At 35.6% G+C, this 11865-nt stretch overlaps 1 protein-coding gene across 1 annotated transcript; it reads right to left on the bottom strand.

The window, feature by feature from the left end:
• Positions 1 to 1744: 1744 nt before the first annotated feature.
• LOC130745335 (cyclin-T1-3-like) lies at positions 1745 to 7901 on the bottom strand. The gene is made up of 7 exons (XM_057597519.1): positions 7746 to 7901; positions 6565 to 6855; positions 6097 to 6178; positions 4470 to 4604; positions 3925 to 4100; positions 3702 to 3847; positions 1745 to 3439 (listed from the first exon to the last, which is right to left on the bottom strand). The coding sequence occupies exons 2-7, from the start codon at positions 6780 to 6782 to the stop codon at positions 2307 to 2309; spliced, it is 1890 nt and encodes a 629-aa protein (XP_057453502.1). The 5' UTR covers positions 6783 to 6855; positions 7746 to 7901; the 3' UTR covers positions 1745 to 2306.
• Positions 7902 to 11865: the final 3964 nt, after the last annotated feature.

Below are 11865 nucleotides of genomic sequence, written 5' to 3' on the forward strand. Positions count from 1 at the left end.
TTTTTTATAGGCACGATCATTTTTTGATGAGATCAATGTAGACCTTAAAAAAATTTGGATTCTTTAACTGAATCTCATGAAGGTTGGTGCTCTGCTACGATTTACATAAATGAGCCCCGAGTCTGGCCATTGATAAAGAAAATTGTAGTTCAGATTCTAATTATTTGTCTTACTTTTTATGCTTAGACTTTTTTTGGGTACATTATTCTAATTTGATTTACACTTTAGGGGGGTGGTTGTGGCTTCTCCTATCTTTACAGCCTTTGAATTCCATCCGCATAAAAAACTAACAGAATGATTTTACGGGTGCTATACCATAAATCAATATGAATTTGGTATTTAGACGCGCTTCCTCTATTCCCCTTGCTTTAGCATGCAATTTAAAATTTCAGTTTGCCATAGGCAGCAGCTTTTCACTTAATTTTGTAAAAAAGATTTTAAAATGTAGTTAATAAATGAATAATTTTTTTTGATATACCCTCCAAGTACTAATTTTCTACTAACTCTTTTTGTTCTCTACTTATCCTATTCATGTGTCTTTTTGTTTTGTTTTGAACAATGCCACACAAGTCTTTTTTAAAATTTTATATGAATTCCATTAATTCTTCAATTTGTTAGTTATTAAAAGATTTTTACAAAATTTACAATATATTTTATAATTTATAAGTTCTTAAATTAAATTAAGCAATAAATTATTATTTATTAGCTTATTTAAATCTAATTAAATTTCTTAGCTTTCCAATTCCCTATTTTATAATTATTTTTTCTTTTAATCCATACATTTTCTTTAAAAATAACTAAATTTAGAAAGAAAAAAAACGCATAACTAAAAATGAATATCCCCGTGCATCGCACGGGTATAAATACTAGTTTCCCATAAAAAACTAGCATTATTATTATGCTTAAAAATGAGCATTAACATTAATCATGAATATATTTTAAATAATATCTACTAGTATAATGTATCTATATTTTTAAATTTGAGTAGAATATAAAAGTACCGGCACCTGTCACAATTATGTTTTCTTATAATAGATGAGACTAAATATATGGATCACACCACCATGTAATGCAATGTCATATCTTAAACTCAAGATAAATTATTTATATATATTTTTAATTGTCTAGCTTATAATTTTCTTAGTTTCTCTCTTTATGTAAATCAGACAATACTTGTCTTTCCCATATGGTTAACCAATCTTCTAATATGATTTTTCCAGCACATACCCAAATTACATATAAGATGAGCTTTTACTATTTTCTACCATAAGAGCTACATCAATTTTATTTATTTTTTAAAAACCTCAACATACTATCAAATAACTGTATTTTTAATTTTCATGTTCTCAACCATTCCCGGTCAGATGGACCTTTGGATTGATTGGGTGCGGAATGAGCGGGTGAAAAATTAATAAGTGAGTTGACACGAGTGTCCAAAAAACAAAATTTGACTGACAATTTTTTTTTAAAAGGAACAGTAATGAAGAAAAAATCTCATCTCACTTCATCATGCATGATGGTCGCATCTTCGACAACCTACTCAACAAAGAAGTCAAAGGAAATACTAGGGGTGAAATGAGCTCAATGGTGACCATGTAAAGGTAGGAGCTCGACGAAACAACACTCAAATTGCCTTTCTGGTAGTGTTGCTCTCCTACTCGCACTTGACAAATGACAATGATGGTATGAGCAAGGAATCCACCTATTGCTCTTGTTAAAAAAATATAATACAAAACATCTCATGTATCTGCACTCATGACATAAGCTTTTGGAACAATTGTTCATTACATAGTATCAAAACCTTTATGACTAGTGATCGAGAGTTCGATCATTGTTTCCATCATCATTCTAATAAAAAGTTGAATTTTCAAGCTTCAAGACCAATGAACTCTAGAATGACCTTCTATTATAAGTCCATCCATAATTTAACCAAAACCTGATCACTTTCCACGACACTAGTATTCACATATATCCATGAAATGGAACTGATCCTACTAACCGAACTAAATTAGTTCAAATTACCTTCTATCTAGTCAAACTCTCATGCCCAGGGGGATTTGGTGGCAGCTAAGGAAGTTGGATTATTAGAGTTGAGAGCATTCCAGGATCTTTTCTGAGAAGCATGTGTATGTCCAGACAAGACTTGAAAACAATATCTGAGTCAGTCTCAGCCACACTAACAGTGTATTTGGAAACACAGTGGTCGCGCAAGTCACTAAAGTTGAAGCTACAAATAGTAGCTTTCAAAAGCGCAATTCTACATGGTAAATCCACAGAACCAAAAAAACAAACAATGAAACACTGCATCAAATATGGTTTTCCTGTACAGGCCTTTTGCTGTCCCTCTCAGCATGTCCCAGCAGGTTGACATTGTTTTGATCTTCTATATAATCAATGCGATTATGGTGGGTAGATCCAAAACTATAATTATGCCGCTTTTTCCCCTCCGCAAATTTATCAGGGGAGCTCTCTGCTTTCCTCTTGTGGTTGCTTGACTTGCGTCCCAGGTCAATGTCATCAAGTGCAGACACCTCCCCTTCTTCTACAGCACTTAAATCTGTTTCATGTGATGGCTTCACCAAATGGAGATGCTCTTCTGAATGATCTTGATGTTTTCCCTGCTGCATATTCTCAAAAGCTGATCTGTCTACGGGCTTAGACAAGCTTTTCTGTCCGTCCTGTTTATTCTTCTCACTCTGAGCAGCCAATTCAATTCCATCTTCGAGTTCCCTAACCCTCTCAATCAGATCCTCATCATCCTGTTTATTCTTCTCACTCTGAGCAGCCAATTCAATTCCATCTTCGAGTTCCCTAACCCTCTCAAACAGATCCTCATCATCCATTAGCTCCGTTTTCTTAGTGATATTACCAACTGCTTTCTTTCGTTTCTCTAATGCAGCTTTTACCTTGTCCCTATCGATTTTTTTAATGGCTTCAAGACTCGGCGGGGCAAATGTACCATCTCTATGGTTTAGGTTCTTGCTGCTATGTTTATCATTCAATTCAACATCTTCCTTCATGTTGCTTCTCCCAATGTTGATTTCAGGCTCCTCACTATAACCTGATCGAGATCTCACCGTGTCTTGAGCTTCCTGCAAGTTTTCCTTATGTGGTGGAGGTTCCTGCTCAGGATGTTGATTTCCCTTGGCATCACCTTCCACCAAGTGTATCATTTCTGTGCTTCCATTTGTGCCGTGATTTGATACAGGGCCAACATGATTTGCAGATGATACAACATTTTTGGATATTGCGAGTTTTGATGCTTCAAGTCTTGGACTTGGACCTCGGATATACAAATTGTTGTTTGTGGTTGCAGCTTCATCATTGCTAGTTGATGCTTTTGGCGTTGCCCTGTTGCCACCTCCTGCAGTTCCTTCAACATCATTTGATGGCGCTATTTGATTTTGTTCATATAGCTCCAGCATTTGATTACTAACTTCTGCAGAAAATATAGATACAGTGATGGGTCTTTCCAGTCCAGGTCCAGATAATAATAAAGGTATACATAATATGATGTTGACTATTACCTAATACCTATACTCCACAAAAGTTCAACAATTAGATTCTTCGTAAGATATCAGCACACATTCAGAAAAAGAACTAAGCAATAAGAACAGATGCAGAGGAAATAGATGTATGACGAAGAGATAGTACTTTTGTTTCTCATTTCTTTATATAGTACTAAAAAAGAAGACACCAACCCTCCAACTGGTGGGCAGTGAGTGTGACATCAAACACTTGCCACCAAAGCTTCTCGAGCTTCACATTGAGGAACTTTGCAGCAAGGAATATGGCTCCGGCTGCAATGTGCTGGGGTTTAAACTGCAGGCAAAGAGATGTCCGAAGTCTGCATACCACATCCTTATGTCAGAAAAGTAAAATCAAAGGCCATTGGCCAAAGCAGAAATGGAGCAATCTTCATACCCATCATTAACAAAATTCCATGCAACTTGAGCAAGAGCATTTTGAGAAACTTTGAGTTTCTTTATTGCCTCAACAAGAGGTTTGTAAGGATGTTGCACATGAAAATCAAAACCAAGAGTTGCAAGAACAACCCTCTCTCCAAGTAAAATTAATTCTTTCTGCTGTTCATACACTTCCTGTGCCACAGTTTGAAATAAAAAAAAATTGCAAAACAAAAATTCATATTAGAAAAGAAAACGGGGAGCAAAGTGAAAATTTCAAATGAATTTTGATTTTTAAATAAATCCCCAGAAGGTAAATCGCATAAAAATATAAAATTAAAAAAAAAACTGTTGCATGCACCAGCCTCTAGCAACAGTGACTAAAATGTTCCATGGTGAAATATAACATTTCAACTAGAACGAAAGTAGGATGAAAGATACGAAACTTGAACACAATTTAAATCGATTAAATGTTAAAAAAAAATTTATCAACAGGTAATTCAATGATGGGAGCAGAAATTGCTTCATAGAAAAGCACAGGTTAGTGAGGGGCATATGCTATACCTTCTGTTTGATTCTCTGAACAGCTGCAGGATCCTTCTTGTGTATAATTTCATATGAAACAAGAATAACGTCTTTTAGAGGGCGAGGAGTTTCTTCAACCTTCCCAGCAAGAAACATGCACGATGTAGCAATGATCTGTAAAAAATGTCAAGTTACTAATAATCAATCATATGTCAAATTTAATGTGTTATACACCAACCATACAACCATAGCGTGTAAAAGATAAAAATTATAACAATGCACCCAATGACATAGGGATGGATTTTTGCATGAACTCAAACAAGTGCTGAAAAGAAGAGGAAAATAGGCATAAAGAGTGAGAAAAATAGCATGAAATCCATAAACATTTTCTCAAAAGAAGAAATAGAAGGCTTACTGAAAACCCCACATGACTTATTTGTTAAAAAATAGGAGGAGTGCTAACTGTAGCATATAATTGCTTTACATGGTAGTACAAATAAGTGACAAGAAAAACAGCATGTTCATGACCAGCATATAATAATCCTACAAATACAGTTTGTCATAAGAATGATAATCATGTATGACAGTTGGACTGTTACAGTCTTATTGGGCCCAAGCTAACCTAATACATTTCATTTTGATTTCAGTTACTACAATAATGAAATCATGAAAACCACTATCATTTTTGGGTCGGACACTCCAAGCCGTTAGCAAGGATTGATGATTAAGATTTGTATTAGTTGTGCTGTTATTTTATCCACAAATAAATAAATAACGATCCAAGAGAGTGCTAGCCATGTGTTTTATGAGTGTTATGGGATGTCGTATTCTCAACAAAAAGAGAATATAACCAATTGATTGTGAACTGGATCAGATTGAGTGTAAATGAATAGTGTGTTACTGAATACAAGTGATACCCTCCCTCTAATCTCTTCTAATTTATTCTCAACAAGCTACTGAAAACGACAGCTCACTTCTAACTAAAGCGACATGAACTTCCTCTGACAGTTTACAACAGTTATAAAACTATCCCAACTAACTACAGGGTTATTATCCACTACACTTTTCCTATTCTTCCTCTGGTTGGTATAACCTTGTGATTGGGCAACCTATCATTGATGCATTCAAAGAGAAAAAAAAATGTAATTATTCAAAAAAATCAATTGATAAGATAGGATCTGGAGAAAAATGAAGACAGCATGCAATAATTTATAAGTAGTTCTTGCAAGTCTTTTGCATGTACGTGTCTAGGCAGAGTCTACTCATGCATGGCAAACTAGGGTTTAATTTGCAAAATTCACAGAGCTGCAATTTCCTCTAAAAAGATATGGACCCAAGTCTGATTCATGATTCAGGCATGGCATATAGTATAAACCAATTATGAGAAGCTAAGGTCCTCGAACTAGAAGGATCTAAATACAGTGTCAACAATTCTGCTGAAGCATACCGTATGATATTACACCAGCCAACAAATGGATTTGCTACCACTACTTATCGAAATTCATATAAATCAGAGATTTATGCATAGTTCAGAGAAGAGAACAATTATCCATTCATGATAATCTGCAAGTTATATCCCTTTAGGCACAGTCAGCCACACACATGGATAAATTTTCCCCAACCAGAATGATAATATGCAAGTTGTCATTACAAAATACAGACTCACCCTCCTGTCATTCTTTGCATGGGATTGCCGAAGAAAGAACCGATGACAAAAGATTATTGCAGAGGCAATAGTTACCTGAGGTCTGCATCACAATTAAATTGGAATAAACATTATGATATATTAAGCTATTGTCAATGTATTCCTGCTTTCAATATGATCAGAGATAATAAAAATTCTCATATGTTGCCAGCAACATAAATATATAAAGATGCTGCTGCTGCTGCTGCTGCTGCTGATGTGCTACTCAGCACTTACAGAGACAAAAATCAATGCTACACAGCCAAACCTTCTAAATTTAAATAGTTTTCCACCAGACACATTTATATCAGTAGAACAAATAAAGAAAACTAGAAAACTTACAACAAATGAAGTCTTACACTGAAAAATAATAAAAACAAGGACCTAGACAGTTTAGATAGTGAACTAATGCACCAGAAAATGATGGGATAAAAGGGCATACAAACTTACACTTTAAGTCTCATGCCTAAATCTTGTAGATATGTACAGTATGATTTGCGTAGGTAAGCTTCTTTCTTCAAATCTACACCATCTTGTTTGGAAGGTGAGTTTTCTTCGATCTCTTTCCTAGAAAGGTACCATCGAGAACCATTCTCCTGAGAGCATCCTTGTGAACCACTTTGATGTGTTCCATCATGAGAGGTATCACCAAGCAACAATCCAGCCATGATGATCAGAGTGGATTCAATTTAGTTCAGCTTGACTTGAGATAGATGCATATCACTGATATCCAATAGTTCCCTGTCAACCAAATACAATTATGATAAACAAAAGAGGCAATGTGCTAATATGCAAATAAACAAAATATAATCCTCACTGATTTACCACATAACATAAGCAAGCCAGTAAACTGTATTAAACTATTAATCATGTTTTTTTTCCACCTTTTTTATTAGATAAATAACAATGACTCCCAAGATAGAATCTTCTTAGAGCACTACCTAGTACGAAACGAAATGGCCGAAAACAAATTTCTACCAATCACAGCACTTGTCCAAATAAATGATTGGGAGTAGTGGTATGAGAGAGAAAAGTTAAAAGTTTAACAACGCACATTCAGAAGTTTCGCTTGGTACACTGTTCGTAACAACTAGCATTTTCCTTCTTCTTAACATAGATGCCAACCACACTAGGATAGCCAATTTTGAAATTAATAAAATACATGCCCTCACTGAAAGTGGGTACACGCAAATCTTATCCTTTTATACCATTGCCATCAATGCCCCTCTTAAGTATCTACACGCTTCTCTGTCACTCACAAAGACATGGCATTTGAATATAACTCCTACACCATCAACCAATTTACTCCAACATGGAACAAAAGAACTAGCTTCAGAAGCTTAAGCAAACCCCTGATAATCTAAATACACAAAGTGTGTGCTTCATGAATACCCAATTGTTCATACATGTAACAAAGGCATCCAGAACCCTAAAATTCCATTAATCATCCAAAAAAATTCTTAACAGTTCCCATTCATCAATTTTTTTTCCTCAACACAAAGGGTAACAAATGCTGAAAACCCAGTTTAGAAATATGATTGTTTATCTCAAAAATTTGAAAAATATCATAGTAGAACAAGGTTGAAGTTGAAGAGCGTAAAGGGGTAATTGCATGAATCAAAAACCCTTACCTTAACAGAAGATTTCAATGAGAGAGATGCCAATTTTCGCGCTGAAATCGAAGAGCGAGTGAGGGAAGAAGAAGAGAAGGAGCAACGTGTATCAGCGAACACAGGAGCAACGCAACTAGGGCTGGGAATGGCTAGGGTTTAGAAGAAGGAACCATTGTCATAACCGCATAGCCATATTTATTATAAAATAAAAAAGGCTTAATTCCATTTTAGGCCCCTGATCTTTTAAAAATGAGCGATCGGGGCCCCCCGTGTTTAAACATAGCGGTCAGGCCCCCTAATATCTCTAAAACGTGCGATCCAAGCCCTTCCGTCTGTTTCCGTTAGTTGACCAGACGGAGCTTCATTTCTCATTCTTCTACTCAATAACAACAATTAAACACAAATCAAAGCCCAGAACAAAAACACGATGATTCTGTGCAACAATTATAATCTAGTGAGGAACCCAGAAATCAAAGCCCACAGATCCCCATCTTCTTCTTCCTCTCTATTCTTCTATGCAAGCTTCTCCAGATTTCTTCCGCTTTTCTTCTTCTTCTTCTTCCGATCCAGAAAAACCATTCAACCCATAAATCGATCTGCCCCAAACCTAGAAACCCAAACCCAAAAAATCAACCCATTAACCGTTGAACCCCAAAACCCCAAATCCAGAGAAAACTGAAACTCCAATTTAAAACCCCGAATCCGGAGAAGTACTGAAGAAGGGTCGAAAGGGTTGTTGATTTGGGGATTTTCCAAGAGAGAAGATGGATCGAGCAAGGTGGAGGTGGTGGCTGAAATTAGGGTTGTTTCTCATCATGTTGGTGATGATGATGCTCGCGGGACTGAAGGAGGTGGCAGCGTCATCGTGGCTGCTGGCGGTGGTGGCTAGCTTGGGTTGTGCCAGAGTGGTTTGCACATGGAAGGAGAAGAAGAGAAAGATCAGGACAGGAACGGTGGTGATGGTGTAGCCTCTGGAAGGAGAGTGACCAAGCGGTGGTGGTTGTCATCAGGAGGAGAAGAAGGTGTTGGTAGTGCTGCAACCTTAGGGAAAATAATCAGAAGAAGAAGAAAATGGGTCTGGGAGAGGAAGAGAGAAAGAGTCGAGAGGTTGAGGGAGAGCGTGAGTGAGTGAACGCGTGAGGGAGAGAGAGAGATGAGAGTGACCGTTTGGTCAACTAACGGAGTTTAACAGAAGGGGCTGGATCGCACGTTTTTGAAACGTTGGGGTGCCTGACCGCTACGTTTAAACACGGGGGGCCCCGATCGCTCATTTCTGAAACATCAGGGGCCCAAAGTGGAATTAAGCCAATAAAAAAATATTGACTAAAAATATATAAAAGATCATTCTATTTTCTAAAAAGGATGATGCATTAACGGTGTAAATTGTAAAGTTTTTTTACACCACTAATCAATCAGATTTCAAGGATGTGTCAGGTCAATTAATGAAATTAAATAAAAAGAGAGATTTTCTCACATTCTTGAAATCTGATTGGTTGACAGTGTAAATTTTCACTGTCGGTGCACAGAAATTAAACTCTTAAAGGAAAGGGAATTATTTTTGTAAATTTGAAAATACATCTGAATGAATGAGATGATATTATTTTAGGGAAAGATAAAATACTCATTTGAGAAAATTTTAATTATTCACTTATTATATATATATATATATACATATTTTGAAATTGACAAGAAAATGAGGGAAAATGAGTTTCTTGATGATCAAGTCATTGATTTGGATGACCTTTTGAATTCAAAATCTTGGCCATGGAGTTTGATTGATTTCAAATTTTTTAGGATAAGAATCTAGACCTTAATTTAAATTTAAATTGAATTAGTCACTGATTCTATCAGAAAACTCAAAATTTAAGTATTTTTTTAGCAATATTTGAAATTTTGTCATATAGGACTTGAGTTGGATCCTTGTATATATACCAGAAGATATGTGAGTGCAAATTTATTTTTCTTTTCTCCACTTATTTTATTGTAAAGAATCTCGTTAAAGTCTCATTTTTCAAAGGCATTGAGATCCACATACATATAAATTTGAAACTTTTAAGTCTATCTCAAAGGGCTTATATTGATCGAGTCTATAAAACTTTTAATATGAAAAATCGTAAACATGGAGAGATACTTCAATTGCTAGAGGAGATAGATTAAGTAAAGAACAATGTCCTAATAATGATATTGAAAAGAACACAAAAGGGCAAGTCCCTTCTCCACTTTCTTTCTAGGGTTAACAAAGTTTTTGGTCCTGCACTTTGAGTGAGCGCTGATTTTAGTCGAACACCGGCGTAAATTCCGGAAGTAGTCTCCACAACTAGGGAAATAGCCGGCTTTAGTCCTCACCTAAGAGGCAGCTTCAGCCAACATTGCCAAATGGACGACAATGACATGGCACACGTACATGTAATTTTTAATTAATATTTAAATTACACTTGTGTACAAAATAAATAAAATTTAATTATTTATTAAAAAATAAAAAATAAAAAATCCTTAATTATATCATTAATAAACTCTAATTAAACTCAATTCTTTCATCTAACCTGATTTCTTTTTACGTTCAATAACCTGATTCTTTTCTTCGGATGTAGCAAAAAAAATAACCTGATTCTTATAACTAAACCTAATTAAAATACTAAAACATTTTATCTTTATCTTCAACTTTTATTCTCCCATTACCCATCATCAAGAGATCCACCGCCACCGCCATCGCCATCATCCTCTTATTCTTCTTCCACAGTCCCCGGTGTTGCTACGGGGTTCTGTAAATCAAGAGGAGAAGTAGAAACAAAGGTTTTGTGATATATCCACGGATGGCGATTCAGTACATGGAGAAACAAAAGTTTTGATTTTTCCTTGATATGGAACAATATTACGATGCAGATTCTCCTTTTATATTCTTCCAGTAAGCATTTGTGGAGCCATACCATGTTGAGATTGTGTTTGGCGGCAGGGGAATCTGGCGCAGGTTATCTTGTTGGATTCTCCATTATTCTTATTTGAAGGTTATATTTGTATTTGATGGTGCTAGATTATTTTATTTGTTTGGTAGCAGCTTGAACAAGTACTTGTGCCAGTGTGATTTGCAAGCTGATGCAAGCTTCCTACTTTTTCTAGGTTTGATCGATGATGATGGTAGCGAAGAAAAAAGAAGACGTTGAATTTTTTGATTTTGGGTTGAAGATTTTTAGTTTATGGGAGTGAGATGAAGAAGGAGAAGAAAAGAGAAAAAAGAAGATGAAAGAAGAAAAAAAAGAAGGATGATGAAGATGAAGAGGGTGGAGATAAAGAACAAATAAGAAAGACGAAGAACAAAGGAGGAAGATTAAAAGAATTTTTGTGCTTATGTTTTACTTTAATTAATTTTTTATTTATTTTTAATGATGTGGAAATGTCTAAGTTTAAGTGGAAAAGAAAATACAATTACACATCACTTTATTAAATGATGGCCGATGGGGCACTACGGTAAGTGTGGTGGCGTCAAATCAGCAAGTTGGCGAGAGCCACCATTCGATGTGGACTACTATTAGAAGTTACACCGACGAGAGACTAAAATCAGACTTCGCTTAAAGTTTAGGAACCAAAAACTTAGTTAACTACTAAAATTTTAAACAAAAACATAACCTACAATAGAGAAAATATGGGTTGACAGACCGACCTAATTCAATCCGAAAAAATGAGGCTTGAATTAAGTTTACCATTTTTCCAAGTTAAGTCTCAACTCAACTTGGAAAAAAAAACTGACAATTCGGGTTGACTCAACACGACAAACCCATTAATTTTCGATTCCTACGTGACCAATCCCATTGAGGGGCACAGGGTCCTACTTATCAAAGAAGATCCACTGTCATTGGAGTACATCCTTGGCAACTAGTATGCTCCTACTTTTTGACTTTTCACTTTTAAATTTTTATGATTCAACTACATCTTTAAGCAAGACTGAGATTGAGATCATTAAACTGAAGAAGATGGAATGGTTTCAAATGGGATAACGACGGCCTTTGAAAATTTGTTGAGCAGTTGGCTATTCTAAACCCCGGTCTTAAGAGGGAAATAGCTTATGGAAATTCTAATGCCTTTTCTTTAATGATAGTCACATTCACCATCAATGAGCAATTAATTAACTAAGCGCAGCCAA

Source organism: Lotus japonicus, chromosome 3 (genome assembly GCF_012489685.1).
Source record: "Lotus japonicus ecotype B-129 chromosome 3, LjGifu_v1.2".
In the NCBI taxonomy this organism is placed as follows: domain Eukaryota; kingdom Viridiplantae; phylum Streptophyta; class Magnoliopsida; order Fabales; family Fabaceae; genus Lotus; species Lotus japonicus.